The sequence below is a fragment of the Geotrypetes seraphini genome, chromosome 1, assembly GCF_902459505.1.
Source record: "Geotrypetes seraphini chromosome 1, aGeoSer1.1, whole genome shotgun sequence".
NCBI lineage: Eukaryota > Metazoa > Chordata > Amphibia > Gymnophiona > Dermophiidae > Geotrypetes > Geotrypetes seraphini.
In genome coordinates, this window is record NC_047084.1 from 193,440,328 (window position 1) to 193,463,576 (window position 23,249).

General features: G+C 37.0%; 1 protein-coding gene across 2 annotated transcripts in view; it reads left to right on the forward strand.

The window, feature by feature from the left end:
• Positions 1-23,249, forward strand: part of WWC2 (WW and C2 domain containing 2) — a 343,981-nt gene that overhangs the window by 276,521 nt on the left and 44,211 nt on the right. For both annotated transcript variants that reach the window (XM_033943044.1, XM_033943053.1), the window contains 2 exons: positions 4,899-5,082; positions 10,139-10,303. In XM_033943044.1, the coding sequence (XP_033798935.1) occupies positions 4,899-5,082; positions 10,139-10,303 (349 nt within the window). The remainder of the gene's footprint in view (positions 1-4,898; positions 5,083-10,138; positions 10,304-23,249) is intronic.

Genomic DNA, 23,249 nt, shown 5'->3' on the forward strand with positions numbered 1-23,249 from the left:
ACTTTGAACTTGACTTTTAAGTCAGCCCTCCCTTAAACTCCTTATCGGAGAATTTACCCTGTCTTCCCCAACTGTTTGACTATGGGTCCTTTCCTCCAGGTTTTGCCTTACTTTCTGATTGTTTCTCCCTTGCACCTTCTTATGTTTTAACCTAGTGCCACATATAAGAAATATCTTGTGCTCAATATAGTCACTTTTATGTATGCCATCGTGTATCTTACTCTTAGTGGGTGAATTCTATAAAAGAAAGCGCCAAAATTTAGGTACCAAATAAGCACACAAATGAACAGAATACTGACATGTACATGTGTATGTGTTACAATATAACCACAAACTGATATTCTTCAACTAATAGCCTTTTACCAAAGACTTTAGATAGAGCAGGTAATCAAAATCACGGAGAAAGGACCTCAGTGTTTCTAGAGAACAAACTCCAGAAACTTCTATGGCAAATGCATCCTTGGTCAAAGAAAAACTCCGTTTAAATCTAATAATTCAAAATTTGCAAAAATCTTCCAAGTCATATAAATAAGGTCAAAAACTTGCACTTATCTTAAATATCCTCTGGTGTAGGCAAGATCACCGCAGCGCAGTGAAAAAGCTCCCGGTGCTGCTATCTTTCAGTCTTACACTGCACTGGGAGAAATCATAGTATTCCCGACAGGCCCTGTTTCGCGGTCAAGCTGCATCAAGGTAAATTTCTAAGAACAAAAAACAATCACAATTAGTCCCTTATTTAAGACATCAAAATAATTCAAAAAACAATACTTCAAAAACATACATTCTCACATAACAAGCTCCTGCTTCAAAGATCTTCATTCAGAAAATGGCTGCCCGGCATCTGACTCGGCTTTAAAAAGGAGTGGCTTGATGTAAAAGTCAGCCAATCATAGCACATGGACCAAGCTAAGCCAATCCACTACTAGAAAAAAGCTCTCCATTCTATTCTGGCATTCAAGCCAGTCAGAGTACACGAATGCAATTTAAAAATCCATTTTTGTTCACGTTGTCTTAATGCTAGCTTAAAGTTACCTCCTTTCTTGAATGGAAAAAATCTCTCAATGACCCAACAACGTAAGTCTTCAAACGAATGATGAAAGTCGACACAATGTTGTACCATAGGTGCTTCCACCCGATTGCATGCCAAACAAGAACGGTGTTCTATCAATCTAGTTTTAAATGATCGTGATGTTTCTGGAGTTTGTTCTCTAGAAACACTGAGGTCTTTTCTCCATGATTTTGATTACCTGCTCTATCTAACGTCTTTGGTAAAAGGCTATTAGTTGAAGAATATCAGTTTGTGGTTATATTGTATTTTTTGATATTCTGCTTGTAGTTGAGTGGTTTTTTTGTCATGTGTATGTGTTGCCATGTATGCATAAATGCCAGTAATTGTGGTACTTTGTAACTACATGCATATCTTCAATAGGTAGGTGGGCAAACACATGACCATAGCATGATGCTTGTAACTTATAGAATATTACCATCCAGGAAAGTTATACACAGAATGGCATTATTCAACCACCCTGAGTAAAACTTCTGTGCATTAGTTAGACCAGTGAAAAAGGAAACCTCATTTAGGCATAGAACTGTGGCACAATTGCCACTCACATACAGTATATTCAGTGATACCATTTAAATTGCCATTGCTGCTAAAAATAAAGTGCTTCTATCAGCACTATATTTTATCAAGCAACCATGGCTGCTGAAAATGAGATCCTAACTTTTATGCCACGTTTGTTTCTATATTTGTGGCTACATGCAATGTTCTTTCCTTTAGAACACAGATGTCAAAGGAAATCCTGAAAACCTGACTGGATTGTGGCCCTGGAGGACCGACTTTGACACTCTAGCTTTAGAACATAAGAATAGCCATACTGGGTCAGACCAATGGTCCAGCTAGCCCAGTATCCTGTTTCCACAGTGGCCAATCCAGGTCACAAGCACCAGGCTGAAACCCAAATAGTAACAACATTCCATTCTATCAATCCCAGGGCAAGCAGTGGCTTTCCCCAAAACTGTCTCGATAGCTGATTATGGTATTTTCCTACATCCTCTGGCAATGAGTTTCATTTAACTATTTGTTAAGTGAAAAAATATTTTCTCATGTTTGTATTAAAGGTATTTCCATGTAACTTCATTGAGTGTCCCCTTTTCTATTGGTTATTTAGCAGGTCTCTGTAATAAGGGGCATAGCAAGGGAGGTTGGCATCCAGGGCGGTGGAACCCGGAATCGCCACACTGTGTGCCCCCACTCTTCCCTGCCCCCCCCCACCTCTTCCCCTCTGCTTTGGTGCCTCCTCCCAACTTTTCCCCACCACTTGAGCGCTCCCCCCCCACACACTTCTCTAAATGTTCTCTGACTCTAGCAGCATCTTCTGCTGCTCGCGCCAGCGTCAGCTCCTTTCTGACGTCACATCCTGGTCCTGCGACCAGGAAGTGATGTCAGGGAGCTGACGCCAGCGCGAGCAGCAAGTAGAAGATGCTGCTCGAGCCAGCAAACAGAGAAGTAGGCGGGGGAGGGGGAAGAGGTGCCGGCGTTGCTCGGGGCAGTCTGCCCCCCTTACTACGCTACTGACTGTAATACTTTTGTATCCCTTCCTTTTTGTCTCTTTTCTACATAAAATGGAGTCATCAGCCAGTCAGCTAATTCCATTACTTTGAATGAAGTATTTTGTGATCATAAGATCCAAAACTACAAATATAGGAAGAGACTATAAACAACAGTTAATGCCTTTTCTATAGTTTCTTCTTAAGACTTTGACAGTTTAATAACCTTTATTTCTATGAAAACATCTACCATATTCCCCTTTATACTCACAGATAGTTGAATTGTACTCAACTTGAATTAGGACTAACACAATGGGTTGTTTTTTTAAGTTGTTACTGTATATTGCTTTTTAAACTTTCACATGGGTTGTAAGCAGTGTTTTTATAAGCTTGAGCGCATTTTTAGTTACTTATATTGTTTGTATGTCTTTTTATATGCCACATTTTCCTAGGGGAAGGAACAAAGCAGATTACATAAAAGGAGAAATATATTGAGCACAAGAATGATGCACAAATGCAGATATGAGATATATTGAGGGCAATTCTATAAAGGGACCCCTATAATTTAAGTGTTCAGAGAGTAATTATTCCATAAAGGAAATAAGTGCCTAATTTCCTTTATAGAATACTAGTATTACAGAGTATATACAGTACCTTCTCGCTATTTGTGATAGTATGGTTCATGTTGAAAATGTTTGCAAACCGTGAAATTGTGAATAACGAAATTTAGAGTCTGTGGGAAAATAGAGGTTAGGTTCCAGCAGTATATCTTCCACCTCAAACTGTAGAAAGTAAATAATGGATCCTATTGGGAGAATGGGATTAGGTTCTTACATGGGACAACAGCCTTCCCCCCCCAAAAAAAAAAAAAAAAAAAAGGGAGACTTTCCCTCCACTCTTAGCATGCCCCCCTCCCTCAACAAGAATAGGCAGCATTCCCCCTCCCTCTCCTAACAGACACCACCAATCCCCCTCCTAGATCCAGAGGAAGGACTCCAGGCCTACTTTGTTTCCCTGGTGGTCTAGCAGCACATTAGGGCAGGAGCAGTTCCCACTCGCTCCTGCCCGTGCTCTTTCAATAATGAAAATGGTTGCCAAGACTTCCAGATCAAATTGATTAATTTATCAAGTGGCCAGAAGAATTCAGCATAACCTTATACTCTTTAGGAAAAGTGGAGATGACTGGTGGCTTAGAATGTATTTTATATAGAAAATCATATTGGGCCCTACTAATTATCAAGTAACAGGATCTAGCACCCAGATAAGTGCTGCTGACCAGAGTGATACTTGATTTCTAGTGGCATTATCTGGATAATACCACTGGAAATCTTTCTAGATCACCCTTATGTGTCCAGATTGCAGTGTATGGAACAAACATAGTCCCCTGAGTTATTAAGGGGCCCTTTCACCAAACTATGGCCTTAGCATATCCTTACAAGGATCATTCCCAAGCGCTAAGGACATTTTTACCAGGATAAAACGTCTGATATTTCTATTTTTCCCATTAATGGACATGCACTAATTTTTTTGCATTAGTGCGTGAGTCCCTACCACCATCCATTGTGTAGGCAGTAAGGGCGCATGTACTAACAACACAGCAATCGGTTAGTGTGACAATGTGGCTGCGCTAACCAATTAGCACAGAATATGCCCACTCTCTATCTAAGAGTTAAAAAAAATTAATAAATTTTTTTTAGCTCATGGATAGTATGCACAAATGCAAAACTTACTACAGGACCCCTAAGCACGCTCCGCAGTAAGCCTTTTTTTGCTGTAATATGTACACATTAATGCTTACTACAGTTAAGTAAAATGTTATTTTAAGACAGCAGTGATATTCAGTCTGCTAACTGGATTAAGTTGATGTCTATATAAAGTTGGGACAAGAAAAAGGTGGTCCTAACTTTATCCAGTTAGTAATCTGGATACTAGACTAAATATCATTGCTCTCCAGATTGCACCAGCGGTTACTGCTAAATCATTTAGCGATGGCCATTCTTTTGATACTGGCACTGAATATCTGGATTTAGCTGTCCACCCTGGCTAAATAATGACCTGAATATTTCATTTTTATAAAATGCACACAAAGGTAAGACCTGATATCATGACCCTGATCAGTTTCTGAATTGAAATAGTGGGATTCTCAGGCCAAACCTTGTAAAATGTCCTGTGTAGCTGAGCTATTTTATTTTTCCATTGAGTAAATAATTACTATAAGGAAATTATATGAAGGATTTCATGGAAGTAGTATGGAAGAATCTGGGTGGCAATACTGTACTTTTTATAACAAGGAGTGGGGTGAATATTCCATTGTCCCTTCTGGATCAACCTATGTGATTTCTTTATAGGGTAGGAATGCTAATAGAAATGCCTCCTGACATGGTAGATGAAGAAGAGAATGGTATTAAAGTGGTAGATGCAGAATACATAGACCAGCTAAATTCATATGCTGAAATGGATACAAACAAGAGTGGTGAAGGATCCAGCCATGTTGATGATGCTGCCTGCTCCATGACATTAGTACCAATGCTGGTGAGTATTTTAGTATGAGTTTGTGAGGAGCATGAAGAAGATATCTTTAGCTTCTTCACAGGTCCTGAATATCATTCTAAGTGGCTTGTGTGACACTTACACATGCAAGTAACGGGTAAATGGCTCAGTGTATTTAGTGATTTTAAAAAATTAGATTATTGTTATCTAGATTACTCACTACTAGGTTGTTAAAACTAGCCTATTTACTATTGTTGTGTCAATTACTTATAAATTGTTAGTAGTTGGAGTTGGCCCGGGATATACAGAAGAACAACTTCAAGCTATCATTCAAAGCATGACTTTGCTGGATGATGAACTTCATAATCTTGGTATAGTTTACTAGTTGACCAAATCTTCAGAATCTGCATAAGAGACTTATCAAAGCCCAACTGCATGGGAGCACTATGATTCAGTATATCAATGATCGATATGAATACAGCTCTCAAATTATTTACATCTGATCAAACCTTTTTTAGATAAATGGAATGCAGTTCTGAACAAATGTAGTTTAGGACATAAGAATAGCCTTACTGGGTCAGACCAACGGTCCATCAAGCCCAGTAGCCCGTTCTCACAGTGGCCAATCTAGGTCCCTGGTACCTGGCCAAAACTCAAAGAGTAGCAACATTCCATGCTACCTATCCAGGGCAAGCAGTGACTTCCCCCATGTCTTTCTCAATAACAGACTATGGAGTTTTCCTCCAGGAAATTGTCCAAACCTTTCTGAAAGTTTGATCCTGAAACAACAACAATGGTTGAATCATCATAGGCACCAGCACTGTGGGTGCAAGAGCAGTGTTTCGGAACCTTTTCAAGCCAAGTACTCCCTAAGCCTAACAAATACCAAGTACCCCTGCCCAAACTCCGCCCCACACCCGCCCAAACTCCGCCTCTGACTCCACCCCATAATAATAATTCTAATTGTAATGCAATTTCTTCCATCCATTTTTCATATACACACAATATAATCTTACTAATACATAATGGTAACCACAAAATTAAAAAACCACAAAGCACACTGTATGCAGAGAAAATGTTAATTATCATTTATATTTGGGGGGTTTTCAAAGACATCAAGGCAGTTGACTTTAAAATATGCAATGTCACCTAAGTAACAACTATAGAAAAATAGACAAATATAGACAGCAGACATAAATTCTCAAAACTGACACATTTTGATCACTAAATTGAAAATAAAATAATTTTTTCTACCTTTGTTGTCTGGTGATTTCATGAGTTTCTGGTTGCACTTCCTTCTGACTGTGTATCCAATATTTTCTTCCTTCCCTCCCCTCCCTCGCCAGACCTCATTCGATTCCCCAACCAACATCTCTCTCATCCTTCTATTCCCCATGCATCTTTACCTCCTGCCTCTCTGTGCCCAATTTTCCTCTTCCTTGCCCACCAAAAATGCAGAAAGAGGCATTGCAATGAAGAATAAATCATAACAAAAGCGAGGTATGAGGAAAGGCTGAAGAAACGTCCCAAAGAGTGACATAGTAACATAAATGGGCCTCCGCATGTGCGGATCGTTGGACTAGATGAACCTTGGTCTGATCCGGTGAAGGCGTTTCTTATGTTCTTATGCACTCTTTGGGAGTGGACTGATGATCCAGTTTCAAAGAACTTTGGAATCGGGCATCACAACTGACTGTTGTTAATGATGCAGCAGAACGAGGGATATGTCTCATTGAAAAATGCAATGATACTTTGACAAAAGATGAAGAGCAGAAGCAATATGTTTTTTTCGGCTAGTGGCCAGCCATCGAAAGAAGTTTCCTTCTGCATCAAAGGCGGCTCTTATGTCATAGACCAGGGATGCTTCCCGACGCCTTAGAGAGGACGCAGAAGCGCCAGGCCAAGCAGCCTTCTCCACCCGATGTCAATTCTGACATCGGAGAGGAAGTTCCGGGCGTCGGGAAGCAGGGAGAGCAGAACTTGTGGCGGTAGCTTGGGGGCTTGTTCCCCGATGGCAGCGGCAGTGGCTTGGGGGAGGGCAGGGAGAAAGAAAGAAAGGGGGCAGGCAGGAAGACACAAAGAAAAGGGGGCAGGGCGATAGAAAGAAAGAAGGGAAACAGAAGGAAAGGGGGGACAGAAAGAAAGGGGGTATGGAGAGAGAAAGACAGAAAGAAAAGGGGCATGAAGAAAGAAAGACAAGCAGAAAAAAGAAAGAGGGCATGGAGAGAGAGAGAAAGACAAAGAAAGGGGGCATGGAGAGAGAAAGACAAGCAGAAAGAAAGAAGGGGGCAGAGAGAAAGAAAGGGGAGGGGGCAGGGAGAGAGGAAGAAAAAGTTGGGGGAGGGCATGAGGTCTGGGAGAAAGGAAGCATAGGGAAGAAATATTGGATGCACAGTTAGAAGAAGGAAGTGTAACCAGAGACTCATGAAATCACCAGACAACAAAGGTAGGAAAAATGATTTTATTTTCAATTTAGTGATCAAAATGTGGCTGTTTTGAGAATTTATATCTGCTGTCTATATTTTGAACTATGGCCCCCTTTTACTAAACCGCAATAGCGGTTTTTAGCTCAGGGAGCCTATGAGCAGCGCAGGACATTTAGCGCAGCTCCCTGCGCTAAAAAACGCTATCTCGGTTTAGTAAAAAGGGAAGGGGTATATTTATCTATTTTTGTATAGTTCTTACTGAGGTGACATTGTATAAAGTCATCTGCCTTGATCTCTTTGGAAAAAAAACCCTGGAATATAAATAATTAACAATTTCTCTGCATACAGTGTGCTTTGTGTTTTTTTTAAATTTTATTGTTGGTAGATCATTTTGACTTGGTCATTTTAAAAGTAGCTCGTGAGCCCCAAAAGTGTGGGTACCTCTGTCATACACCATTGATTATTTGTCAAGTGCACAAGAATTACAATATACTGTTAAGCTTAGCAGTAGTTTTTAAAAAATAGCAAGATGAGGTGACCCCCATAAACTTTGTTTTAAGTAAAATCTTGCGTGTTTTTCATTTTTATATAACGGAATAAAATTTGCCTTGTGGACAAACGAAATGTGTTAATCACCCTAATGTGCCTATTTAACAGCAACAGACAGAACCATCTAATTTTAAAGTTAACCCTTCACTCTCTCCTCCTTAACACAAACATACAATCCTCCTTCCACCCTAAAGCAGACCCTAAGCCAGGCCAGTATTTCTCCTCTCCTCCCTGGCCAGGCAAAAGTGGCGGTAGCGAATGCAATTCACTACCCTGCTGCTACTCTGGGTGTCTTCTCTCCATTCGGCCGCCAAAGCAGAAACAGGAATTTTTCACTGAGGGCGGGCCACAGTGGAGAGAAGACACAAGTAGTGGTGGCAGGAGTGGATTGCAAAATAACTACCGCCACGGCAACATGTTGCAACGTCAAAATAAAAGTAGGTAGGGAGAGAGGGAGATGGACTTGAGGGAATTGGTGGATTGGAGGAGAGATGGGGAGAAGATGGATGGGAGAGATGAACTTGGTGGGGGGGAGGAAGATGGATGGTGGAGGGGGAGATCAACTTGAGAGAGATCATGGAGGGGAGATGGACTTGGGGGAGTTGGTGGACTGGAGAGGGAGAGATGGGGAGAAGATGGATGGGAGAGGTGAACTTAGTGGAGGGGGAGATGGACTTGGGGGAGATCATAGAGAGGGGAGATGGGGAGGGATAGAAAAATAATGGATCTAAAAACGGGAGAGGGAGAGAGATGGTGGACAATGGGATTTAGGGAGGGAAGGAACAGAAAGGGAGAGAAGTTGGACACAAGGGATGGTGTGAGGGGGATACTGGATAGGAGGGTAGTTAGAAAGAGAAAGGGAGAGCTGGTGGGAAAGGAGGGAGAGATGCTGGATGAAAGGGTAGTTGAGAAAAGGAGAGATGTGGATCTGGGGATGGTGGGGTCCATCGCTGCAGCTACGAGAATAGAGACGGAAAAGAAATATGCCAGACCTCCAGGGGAGAGAAGGGAAATGGAAGGGGAGGACAGAAATGGAAGATGGATGATTACCATGGAGAAAGAAGAAAACGACAAATGGGCAAGAGACCCTGGCAAGCAAGTTATTAGAAGACGTTTGTTGCAGAGCCTGGGACCAACATGACTTGAAAAATGACCAGACAACAAAAGGTAGAAAAAATAATTTTATTTTCTGTTTTGTGATTACAATGCGTCAGATTTGAAATTTGTATCCTGCCAGTGCTGGTATTAGACCGCAAACATGAGCTAGGGTTTAACAGAGAGAGGAAAAGTCTTTTTTGTGTGGGTAGGAGAGGGCAAAGGGGGTGAAGAGACTATAAAATAAACCCACCAGGATGTTTGGGAAAAAACCACCCAATTGGGCAGGAAAATCGAATTGAAAAATCAATTCAATAGACTGAATCAAATCAAAATATTTTTTCCTGAATCAGGCAGCACTACTTTGTATGTGTGTATGTTAGGTGTCGTCGACTCGGGTTTAAGTCCTACTGACTTGATGAGTTAAAGATCCGAAAAGAGATCAGTCTAGTGCTAGTCCAACAAGGTCCTCTAGCATCATCCCCATGGTTGTTGTCAACATATCCAGGCACCTAGTTGCAGGTCACCCTCTTTGCCTAGCTCCTTTGATCTTTCCAAACATCATGTCCTTTTCCAATGACCTCTCTCTTCTAAAGATGTAAGGTATTAACTTCATCATGTGGGCTTCGAGTGACATAGCCAGTTCAGTCTCTTTTTTCTCAGAGGGGGCATGTCAGGAGGCAGAGTGGACATCCCTGCACTCATCAGTTAGCACAGTTATATAACCATGCATTAACGAGTTAGCACAGGAATACTGTGTGAACTGTTATTGCCTACAAAATGGGTATAGGTAAGTGCTCACACAATTATGCAGTAATTTTTTTAATGGCTATATGCTAATTATAATATTAGCACATGGCCATTAATACTTAAAAAAAAAAAGAAAAATTGACCATTTTACTGCTGCAGTAAAAATGGCTTTAGCGCATGAGAAAAACTCGTGCAAGGGTGTAAAAGGACTCCTTTGTGTTGGTTTATCATATCCCAGACACAGATGAACCTATAATATGTTTTATTTATACTGACAGGTTGATAAGGAGACCAACACAGAAGAAGCGGTAACTGTGAATGTATCGCTCAGATCCAAGGACAGAGGTAACCTGAGCTCCAGACAACGTCCTTTTGTCAGGAACAGCATGATTGTACGATCTCAAACCTTTTCTCCAGGAGAGAGGAACCAGTACATATGCAGGGTAAGACCAAATAATCATATATTGCGTTGGTTTTTTTTTTTGTTTGTTTGTATTTTTGTGGATCCCTATATTTAAAGACTTAAGTTAGGCTTGGGGGAGATCATGGAGAGGGGAGATGTTAAAAAAGAAAAAAAGAGCTCTTAAAAGAAAAATGTAGGCACCGACTGGTGCCAGATTTGCACCTTCAGAGGCATTTTATGATGCCTAATTCCACTATAGACATAATTCATGCCAGAAGTGGTGTTAAACACCGTAAAGCGCCTCCATAGATGCAATTCACGTCAAAGGTAGGCACCAGAAATGTAGGCCTTGAAAACCCTGGCCTAGATTTCCTGTGCCTACCTTTCCCGAAGGCGCAATTCTCTAAACGGCGCCATTGTGTGATTGACATGCGATCGGTGGCCGCTTTTAAGGTGGACACCGACACCATTAACATGTCAAATAACTGTTTATATCCAAAAATTGAAAAGAAACTTAATACTGTACAGACTTACACAATAACTTAACATATTACTTTCTTTAAATAAATAAACTGTAATATATTACTTTTTCCTTGCAGTAACTAGTAAATTTAATATATTACTTTTACAAAGTAACTTGTCCAACTATGAAAACAGGAGAACTTGTCACAGTACCAGGAGGAACTATAGTCATTAAGAACTATAGTCATTAAGACAGGCTGTTCTAAATTCTTAGTACAAAAAAAAGAAATAATTGTTGAGGCTCAAAGAAAATATCTCATGACGCCTTGAAAGTTAACTAAATATTTACATGGAAAATGTAAGAAACATAAACCTCCTGATTGCAAAATACCACTTCTAAGCAATAAAGAACTGTTTCTTTCTCTTCTAAGTAAACTTTGCGAAATCAAGAAACAAAGATTCAATTTTTTTAAAGCAAAGGTGTCTTGTATATTAAAATGTCAGGCAAACGAGGAGAAAAATATAGAATATGCAGAACCCAATATAACTGCATTTCTCTCTCTGACTAAAAGCTGATCTGCGTTCATTTTTATAATTCAGTTAACAAAGCCTCTCTAGGTTCTGTTAATTGCAGCAAGACCTTATCTTATCTCATTTTCTTTCATGTCAGAGAAGAGAAACACGACTAGTAAATGATTGGTATTATAAATGATGTTATCTTCAGTAAATGTCCCTGGGGATGATACCACAAATGAAGAAAAAATAAAAAATATATATGTGAACCTTAAAAAACTGTGAATGAAAAATGATAATCAATTAAACGAGTCAAAAGAAACCATCAGTACGGGCCGTATGCTCTCGTTTCAACCAATGGCCCCGGGCAATGCTTATGCAGTGACATGCACTTAGAAATGAATCTAAATAAACCGTGCCCAGTACATCATTTTATTCTTTTGAAACGTATCAAAAAAATGAGTGAAAACACTATCTTCCCCAAGCATGGACTTCTGAAGAAAAGATCATTAAAAAGAATATCTCCCTGAAACCTCATGTACAAAAACACCAAAATGTGAATAATTATATGAAAAAATCCAAATCAAAAAACATTCTAAAACAAATAAGTGAAAATATGCAATATCCTCAATCTGTGTATGAAAAATTCAGTGTGTCTGTCAATGAAAAATCTTTTTTTTTTTTTTTTTTAAATTTTTATTTATAAAATTTTCATTCTTACAATAAATAAATAGCATAATATTTAGTTTATAATAATTATAGTTGTATGTACAATATCATATCATATATATTGAATCCCTTTCCCCTGTTATTTGTTTTTTCATTTTTCCTCATATTAATTTCTATATTTCCCTCCCTAACCCTATATTATTATTATCAATGTGTTAAGATATCTGATCTTTAGAATATTTTGTCAATGGATCCCATATTTTCTTAAAATTTTTTATATTTCCTTGTTGTAATGCCAATATTTTCTCCATTTTGTATATGTGACACACCGAGTTCCACCAGAATGTATAATTTAGCTTGGTATAATCCTTCCAATTTTGTGTGATTTGCTGCATGGCAACTCCTGTCAATATTAAAAGCAATTTGTTATTGTTTGCTGATATTGGACTTTGTGTTCTCATTGCAGTACCAAATAATATGGTATCATATGAGAGACCAATATGATTTTCTAGTAATATGTTAATTTGGGGCCAAATTAAATTCCAATAGGCTTTTATGCAAGGACAAAAAAAAATTAAATGATCTAATGTCCCTACTTCTATTTTACAATGCCAGCATCTATTAGATCTAGTATTATCTATTTTTTGCAAGCGCGTCGGGGTCCATAACACTCTATGTAATAAAAATATCCATGTTTGACTCATAGATGCTGACTTTGTTAATCTTAATCTCCAGGACCAGAATCTTGGCCATTGAGATGCAGAAATTGTCTGTCCAATCTCAATGCTCCAAATATCCCTAAGTCCAGTTTTCTTTTTTTTATTTAGAAATCCATATATTAATTTATACCATTTTGCGGCTTGGTGTCCCAAGAAATCCGCCTGGAAACATAAAACTTGCAAACTATATTGGGTATTAAGATCTTTCCATTCAGGGAACCCTACCTGAATGGCTTGCTTCAATTGCATCCATTTAAAATATTGTGTTTTATTTAGTCCAAATTTATTTTGCAATTGTGAAAAACTAAGCAAGGAACCTTCTGATATGACATCATTCAATGTTCTTATTCCTGCATTTATCCATTGTTTCCAGACGATTTTAAATCCGCCAATTCTGATCCTGGAGTTTACCCATATTGATTGATTTAGAGATTTAGCTATTGGTTCTGGTGATAGGTTACTTATGTATCTCAATGTTTTCCAAGTATCTAAAAAGATTCTGTTATCTTTATATCTCCTAGGCATTGTTATGGTAATTAGATGTTCTGGATATAAAGGGAACAGGAGCTGCCATTCTAAATACAGCCAATCTGGTACATTTTCCATGAGATCTGGGAGGATCCAATACATACCCTGTCTTAAAATATAGGCTTGATGATACCTATAAAAATTTGGAAAATTTACCCCCCCTTCCACAATTGGTCTTTGTAATGATACTAAAGCGATTCTTGGTCTTTTCCCAAACCAAACAAATTTTGTAAGAATATTGTTAAGTTTTTTATAAAATGACCCCTGAAAAAATATTGGTATCATACTCATTTGATAACAAACCACAGGCAATACCATCATTTTAATTGTTTGAATTCTTCCCCACCAAGAAAGATGTAATGGATTCCATTGCTCACACATTTCTGTTATTTTTTTCAATAAAAGTTTTTCATTCTCTTTGACTGTGTCTTCTATTGTATTTTTGATCATAATTCCTAAGTATTTTATTCCATCTTCTTTCCAAATAAATGAATATGGGTCAAATAGTCCTTTCGTACAATGAACATTAATTGGGAGGACTTCAGATTTGCTCCAATTAATTTTATATCCAGAAAAAGTGCCAAATTTCTCTAATAAATTAAGTATACATGGAATAGTAGTATCCGGTTCTCTTAAATATAATAAAATATCATCTGCATATGCAGAAAGTTTAAATTCCCAGTTGGAAAACGTGATTCCCTTTATCTCCTTAGTCTTATTTATTGCAATTAATAAAGGTTCTAAGACAATATCAAAAAGTAATGGAGACAAAGGGCATCCTTGTCTAACTCCCCTATGCAAATTAAATCTAGTTGATAAATTATTATTAATATATAATCTTGCACCAGGAGAGCTATACAATGTCTGGATCATTTTAATAAAACCGGAGCCTATACCAAACCATTGTAAAGCTTGATACATAAAATTCCATTCCACTCTATCAAAAGCTTTTTCTGCATCTAAAGATATTAGAAAAGCTGGATCATTTATATTTTTTGCTAAATTTAATGAGTGGAATGCTAGTCTAGTATTATTTGATGAATGTCTTTTAGCAATAAATCCTGTTTGATGTACATCTATAATGAAAGGAAGAGCTTTTGCCAATCTAAGTGCTAATACTTTAGCCATTAATTTATTATCCACATTTAATAACGAAATAGGCCTGTAATTTGAAACCAGAGTAGGATCTTTGTTTGGTTTTGGTAAGACTATAATTATCGATTCTGCCATAGTACCTGAAATATTTTCATTCTTTATTTGATATTGATATAAATTTAACAGATGTGGTAAAATGATATTTTGAAATGATTTATAAAATTCAACAGTATACCCATCTCCACCTGGAGCGGATCCAACTCTAAGAAACTTCAATGCTGTTTCTATTTCTTTTAAAGATATAGGATCTTCTAAACTTCCTTTTATATGATCCGGAATATTAGGTCCAAGAAAGGAATTTAAGAATGTTAATCCTTCTTGTTCTTTATTTTTATAAGAATTAGAAGTGTATAATTCTTTATAAAAATCAAGAAATTGTGTTATAATATCTTTTGTGCTGGTATGTGTGTTACCTTGTATATCTTTTATTGCAATAATCTTAGATTTTCTTTTCTTTGCTTTAAGAAAATTTGCTAATAATTTTCCCGCTTTATTTGAATTGCCATAATATTGTACTTGTTTATTGAAAATGTCTTTTCTCACATATTGAGAAGAAATCTCATTATATTTAACTTTTACTTTTAACAACTCTTGTAATGTATTGTTTTCCCATTTTTTAATTAATTTATTTTCTAATAATTTAATTTGTTTTTCCATATCTTCAGATTGTTTTTTAAGTTGTTTTTTAATAAAAGCTGAATAAGAAATAATATTTCCTCTCATTGTTGCTTTAAAAGCATCCCATAAAATTTCTATATTAATGTCATCTGAAGAATTAAGTTGAAAGAATTCTTGCATTTTTACTTTAAGATCTTCTAAGAATTTCGAATCTGCTAATAAATCATTATTAAATCTCCATATTGAATTAAATTGATCAATATTATAATTCTTAAGGTTAATCCACACACCAGCATGATCTGAAATTATAATGGGATCTATAACTGCTTTTGATACACGCTGCGCTATGTTATTAGTTACAAAAATATAATCAATTCTTGAGAAAGATTTATGGACCTGAGAACAAAAAGAATATTCCCGATCATTAAAATGAAGGATACGCCATATATCTATTAAATTACAAGATTGTATTAAATTATCTAATCCTAAAGATTTTATGATTTTACTTGGTTTCTTGTCCACAATTGGATCCATTACAGCATTGAAATCTCCAGCTACTACTAAGTTAGAAGTAGCCAGTGGTAGTAATATCTGTTGAATTTGATTAAAAAACTCCATTTGGTTCGAATTAGGAGCATAAAGATTAAATAAATCCAGGGTTGTATTTCCCAGATCCATTTTAATATGTATCCATCTTCCTGAAGAGTCAGAATTTATTAATTTAAAATCAGCTTTGCATTTCTTATTTATTATTATCGCTACCCCTGCTTTCTTCCCTATTGCCGGTGAATAAAAACATTTTGATATCCATCCTTCTGTTAGCTTCCTAGATTCAGTGTCCGAAAGGTGTGTCTCTTGTAGGAAATAAATATCTGCGTTTTGCTTATGGAGAAAACCTAATAATTTTTTTCTTTTTATAGGATGATTTAAGCCATTGACATTAATTGAAAAAATTTTAATATCCATTTACTTTTGTAATTAAAATTTGACATGAAATCATATGATTATTATTTTCAGATATCCACACATTGTAATAATATATTTTCCCCATTCTCTTTCTTCCCCTCTTCCCTCCCTCCCCTCCCTTCCCCCCCAATATTATCTGTGTATGCTTGGCAACACGCATCTTAGGTCAGGTATCAAAACACTCCACAAAAGTCCATTTCCTGTTAAGATTCAGATATAAGTCACAAATATATCATATATTACTAAATAACATTAACAATCCATATAATATTTAAACATTTTGCCTTTTTTTTTTTTTTTTCCCCAATGTTAAATTTAATCTTTTCAAATATTATTTTCTGTATCATTTTCATATTTTATAACTATTAGTATATCTTATTAATTCAAATAATATGAAAAATATTGTAAATTTTTTTTTTAAAAAAAAATTCATATATATCACCTTTATATTTTCTAATTCTATTTCTTTATAATATTTTTAAGTAATATATAAGTTTATGAATATATTCTAGATCCTTATAATTCTTTTAAACTTATATATTATATAATGAGATGTTTCATTTCTTTGGAAAATAAACAATGTTTCACATATGTGTGCTACTTGTACTATGTGATTTTTTTTTTTTTCCCGTTCCAGAGCTTCCTTCCTTCATTATACAGAGTCATACCTCATTCATATAACATACTTCCTAGTTTCATTTTTAAGATATATCAAAGTTAAAGATGTGTCATTCCATTATCTTATTCATCCAAGTAAATATTATTTTTTCTTCCTTTCTTCTTCTTCGTATTTTTTATATCCAGAGTATTATTCATTTCTTTTCAATAGTTTGTTAATTCCGAATAAGTTCCGGTTCCAGCGACGATCTAATTTTAGTTTATTTTGTGATCTTTCATCCGATGTAATCCTTTATCTTTTATTGTCAAGTCTAGTAGTTTATTTATTCATATTTGTTCATAGTTCATCCGGTTTTAAGAGTTATTCTTTACATGTATTTCCTTTTGCAAGGACTTCTGGGATTTGTAGTTCCATTGAATCAGAGAAAGGATTTTTAATAGGTTTATTCTTCCTGTATTGTCTTCTGAGAAGTGGGTTATATATACATACATAGATCTTCATTCATTCTTACATACATTCCATAGGAAGAAAGCTCTGGACCATGATTCAATCACATAATAGTATTTAGGATCTGCTCATTACAGCATTTATTATTATTAATATCAATAGTTAATTTATTTATTAACTTTCTAAAACCAATTAAGGGCTTATATCTCGTTTTTATATTCAAGTTCTTATTTATTATCTAATAAATATTATATTCTTCCTTGTTTAAAAACTATATTACTTTTATCTAGGATCTTGTATACTTATATGTTAATTTATCATTTAAAGAATCATTCCATTCTAGAATGTAGGAATTTTTTGAACAGAGTCAAAAACATTCTATACCGTTTTTCATCTGCTAAATACTTATTATATTCAATCAATAATTTCAAAAAATACAAGGTGATATTAGCTCTTCTTAATACATATCATTTCCCCTACCTGTTTATATTATAAGACATTCAAACTTGACATTCATTATAATAAAATAAAGAAAATTAAGATGACATTGGCATTTCCTGGTTTAGTATATATTTTTGTAGCTCTTCAGGATTATCAAAGGTTAAAGTTTTGTTTGCTATGGTTACTTTCATATTTGCTGGGTATACAAGACCAAATTTTGCTCCCAGTTCACGTAGTTGTGGTCTCAAATCCAGCAGTTTCTTTCTTTTAATTGCTGTGCTTTTTGCAAAATCCGGGACAAAGTGAATACGGGCATCTTGATATTGTAAACCTTTATTCTGTTTTGCAAGATGAAAAATTTCCATGACCTGTTGGTGGCGTAGTAGTTTAAATATCAGTGGCCTCGGTCCTTGATGCTTTTCTGATCTCTTTGTTGGCACTCTATGTGCTCTTTCAATCTCTATGGGATATTTAGTTTGTAGAGGAAGTAGTTTTGGTAATAAGTTTTCTATAAAGGTCACCGGATTCCCCTTTTCTGCTCCTTCCGGTAAACCTATCAGACGAACATTGCTTCTTCTCTCACGATTCGAGTAATCCTCCAGTTCTTTAGTAAGTGTTTCAATTTTCTTTTTTTCAGTTTTTGTGTTTAAAATTTCTTCTTCAACAGTTATCATTCTTTCTTCTAAATCGTTAGATTTTAATTCGATTAGATCCATCTTTTTATTTAATGTTGAAACATCATCTGTTAATTCTGTAACTTTTTTTGTGAGAATTGAAAGCATTTGTTTGATTTCTTTAAGTTCTTTCATTACTTCTGGATCTGCGGTTTTGGATCCTGTCTCTTGTTCGGGCTTTGCTCTCTTGCTGCTTCCAGAGACTGCGAAGTCGTTTTTATTTTGCTTTCCTGACGCCATCGAGTTTATTTTTATCATAAATTTAATCTTAATTCTTCAAATTTTTGCGACTTTTTTATTCTTTCAAGGACTTTTTATATGGAGCTCTTCTGCTAACCGACCTCCTTCATGCGTGTCCAAGCCACGCCCCCCGTCAATGAAAAATCTGAAAAACGTGATGCAAAATAGAAACCAGTAAAAATCAATGAAAGTACTTAGCTCAGTCCTTTCAGAACGGGATGAGGTTCAAAGTTCAAAGTTCAATAATGGTTCTGTGATGCCTCTACTTGATCAATCCCGCTCACTTACGAAATGCTTATTAAAGAATGAACTTATAGGTGCTGTAGCCATGGTACTTGAATGTGGATCCAAAGAGCTGATCAGAAATGTCTTTCCAATTTCTAGCGCTGGTATATTCACTCATTCCGCTCACTCATATATCTCATATATCTCGCTCGTTGGTCTCATTCATTCTGTTCGTTGGTCTCATCCATTCTGCTCGCTCGACAGGTCCTGTTTCAATTTCCTCATCAGGAGGGAGCAAAAGAGTTAGGAAAAAGACTAAAGATATTATCAGAAAACGCCACGTCCTCAGATTTAAAGGACGAAGTAATCCTACGCAGCGGCACAATCACGCTGCTCTGACAAGTAAATGCCTGAAACAAGGACAAGGGGGGCTCTATAGTAGTCCAAAACAGGGACCAATATTCGGAGGAGGTTCAGAGACAGTTAGGAGACTCTGTTAATTACAGTCGTCTTACTGGTGACCCCACCAAGGCACTCCAAGGAGCTATTGCTCAGTTAGTCAATACTGCGTGGACACAGGGTATAATTACAAAGGCAGAAAAACGCTTTTTAACTCCTACTAGTCCCAGAATCCCTGTTTTTTACACCGTCCCCAAGATTCATAAATCTCTCACGTCTCCTCCAGGCAGACCTATTGTCTCCCTGAGAAATACAGTACTAGAACCCTTGTCTCAGTTTCTTGACCATTTTTTACAACCCTTCGTATGTCAGGCTAAATCTTACATCAAAGACACTTCGGATTTTCTCCGCAGTATTGAGGGGATTGGTCCTCTTTCTCCTGATAGCATCTTGGTAACTTTGGACGTTGTGTCCCTATACACAAGTATACCTCAGAGGGAGGCTCTTCAAGTTGTTGAGTCCACTTTAAATCGTCGGGACACCTCTGATAGAGTTTCCACTAAGTTTCTGCTGGATTTAGCTACTCTTGTTCTAACTAGGAACTACTTCAAGTTCGATCAAGATTTTTTTCAACAAAATAGAGGGGTGGCTATGGGTACTACGGCCGCCCCCAGTATAGCTAACTTATTCATGACAAATTTTGAGGAACAACATCTTTATGCCCACCCATATTTTCAACACATGGCATGCTGGTTGAGATTCATAGATGACATCTTTTTCATCTGGACATCCTCTAGGGAGTCTCTTCAGTTGTTTATTTCCTGGATAAACTCGCTTTCAACCAATCTCAAATTCACTCATACTTGTCATGATTATACCATTTCGTTCTTAGACACAGAAGTTATTTGTGAGGGGGGCAATCTCCATACCAAGATGCATCATAAACACACCGAAAAAAACAACCTATTATCTTATACCAGTTGCCATCCTAGACGCCTGAAAGCGGCGATCCCGATAGGTCAATACTTACGGGCAAGAAGAATTTGTACCAATCTCCACGATTTTCAAATTGAAGCCAAAATTCTAAGAGATAAATTCCTGAGTAGAGGCTATCCTGAGTCTGTCATTCGGAAAGCATATTTGCGGGCACGTTATGCCAACAGAGATTTACTACTCATGCAAAAAAATAAAGAAACATCTACTAATCAAATTTGTGTCATCTCTCATTCCACCCAATCTGCTCTGGTAGCCCGGAGCATTCACGAACATTGGCACGTGTTACAGTTACATCCGGCATTCAAAGACCATCCTTGCATTGCCTTTACTAGAGGCAGAAATTTATCTGAACATCTTGTTTACTCAGATTTTACCACCCATCAACTCCCCGGAATAACAGAAGGGAGGCATGGTCCGTGTGGCCATTGCTCGGTATGTGTTACATCACACCAGGGAAATTCTTGGACACATCCTAAGACTCGGCGGAGTTACCAGTTGAGAGCCACCACAACATGTACTTCATCTTTTGTTGTGTATGTCATTGTGTGTCCGTGTGGATTAATCTATGTAGGCTGTACTAGCCGGGCTATCAGAGTGAGACTAATTGAACACCGCAGTTGCCTTAAGACTGAAAAACTAACGGCTCCTACGGTGGCTCACAGTTTGAAACATCATCATACCTTTGCTCAACTCAGGTGGTGTGTGTTGGAACAAATTCCCACCACCTATAAGGGAGATAGACAAAATCATTTATTGCTGAGAGAAAATTTCTGGATTTTCACTTTACAAGCATTCTCTCCTTTTGGTCTGAATGAAAATGTTGACAAATGTTTTACATAAATGCTGTGATTCTTTTTCTCTTTTTTTCCTTTTTTTCTTTCATATTATTGCTGACATTTTTTGTTTTACGTCATTACGTATACGTTGAACCAGGTGGGGCTCTTTAAATCGTAATATAAGAACTCCTTGTTTCAGGCATTTACTTGTCAGAGCAGCGTGATTGTGCCGCTGTGTAGGATTACTTCGTCCTTTAAATCTGAGGACGTGGCGTTTTCTGATAATATCTTTAGTCTTTTTCCTAACTCTTTTGCTCCCTCCTGATGAGGAAATTGAAACAGGACCTGTCGAGCGAGCAGAATGGATGAGACCAACGAACAGAATGAATGAGACCAACGAGCGAGATATATGAGATATATGAGTGAGCGGAATGAGTGAATATACCAGCGCTAGAAATTGGAAAGACATTTCTGATCAGCTCTTTGGATCCACATTCAAGTACCATGGCTACAGCACCTATAAGTTCATTCTTTAATAAGCATTTCGTAAGTGAGCGGGATTGATCAAGTAGAGGCATCACAGAACCATTATTGAACTTTGAACTTTGAACTTTGAACCTCATCCCGTTCTGAAAGGACTGAGCTAAGTACTTTCATTGATTTTTACTGGTTTCTATTTTGCATCACGTTTTTCAGATTTTTCATTGACAGACACACTGAATTTTTCATACACAGATTGAGGATATTGCATATTTTCACTTATTTGTTTTAGAATGTTTTTTGATTTGGATTTTTTCATATAATTATTCACATTTTGGTGTTTTTGTACATGAGGTTTCAGGGAGATATTCTTTTTAATGATCTTTTCTTCAGAAGTCCATGCTTGGGGAAGATAGTGTTTTCACTCATTTTTTTGATACGTTTCAAAAGAATAAAATGATGTACTGGGCACGGTTTATTTAGATTCATTTCTAAGTGCATGTCACTGCATAAGCATTGCCCGGGGCCATTGGTTGAAACGAGAGCATACGGCCCGTACTGATGGTTTCTTTTGACTCGTTTAATTGATTATCATTTTTCATTCACAGTTTTTTAAGGTTCACATATATATTTTTTATTTTTTCTTCATTTGTGGTATCATCCCCAGGGACATTTACTGAAGATAACATCATTTATAATACCAATCATTTACTAGTCGTATTTTTACACAATTTGGTATTTATTTATATTTTGGTATAGTTTTTGAGAGAAGAGAAACAAACACATTTTTTCTGACACATATATCACATCTCCCTATGCTTGTTCTATTCATGATAGGGTTGTGAATTTATTTGAAATGACATGAGTGGCCTAATGGTTAGTACAGTGGCTTGAAAACGAGGGGAACTGGGTTCAATTCCAACATCAGCTCTGTATGATGCTAGCAAGTCACTTCTTCCTCCATTACCCCAGGTACAAAATAAGTACATGTCAGTATTCTTAGCAGTGTTGTTAAATTTCAGATCTTTTCTCAGTGTTCATAGTTATTAGGTACAAGTCAGTCTTGAAGCAGTGGCTCTTGGGTTAGCTGCCTTCTAGGAGGAGTTATTCAGTCTTTTTGGAGTTTGGCTCTAGTCAGCCCATTCCTAGCTGTCTTTTGTATTTTGGCAATTCTAATTCCTGCTCTGATTGATCTAACAGTGACCAGTTCAGGTAGGGTAGGCTTGAGCATTTCTGCCTCACACCTGGGCTTATTTCCTGATGCCTCTGTATAAGACTCTGGTGAGACCTCATTTAGAATATTGTAAGGAGACCATATCTTCAAAAAGATATAAAAAAGAATGGAGTTGGTCTAGAGGAAGGCTACTGAAATGGTCTGTGGTCTTCATCATAAGGCATATGGGGATAGACTTAAAGATCTCAATATGTACACTTTAGAGGAAAGGCGGAAGAGGGGAAATATGATAGAGACATTTAAATACCTACGTGGCTTAAATGCTCATGAGTCAAGTCTCTTTCATTTGAATGGAAGCTCTGAAATGAGAGGGCATAGGATGAAGTTAAGAGGTGATAGGCTCAGGAGTAATCTAAGGAAATACTTTTTTTTACAGAAAGGGTGGTAGATATGTGAAATAGTCTCCCGGTAAAGGTGGTGGAGACAAAGACTGTCTGAATTCAAGAAAACATGGGACAGGCATGTGGGATCTCCTCAGAGAGAGGAAGAGGTAATGGATGCTGTGGATGGGCAGACTGGATAGGCCTTTATCTGCCGTCATGTTTCTACAAATAGTTGGGTCTTTAATAATTTCTTAAAGTTGACACATTCTGTGCATAATCTCAGATGACCAGGTAAACATAGAAACATAGAAAAAGACGGCAGAAAAGGGCTATAGCCCACCAAGTCTGCCCATTCCAAATGCCCGCCCTCTGGTTTCACTCCTCTAGGGATCCCCTGTGAATATCCCATCTTCTCTTAAAGTCCAACACGCTGTTGGCCTCAATCACCTGCAGTGGGAGTTTGTTCCAATGATCCACCACTCTTTCAGTGAAGAAGTATTTT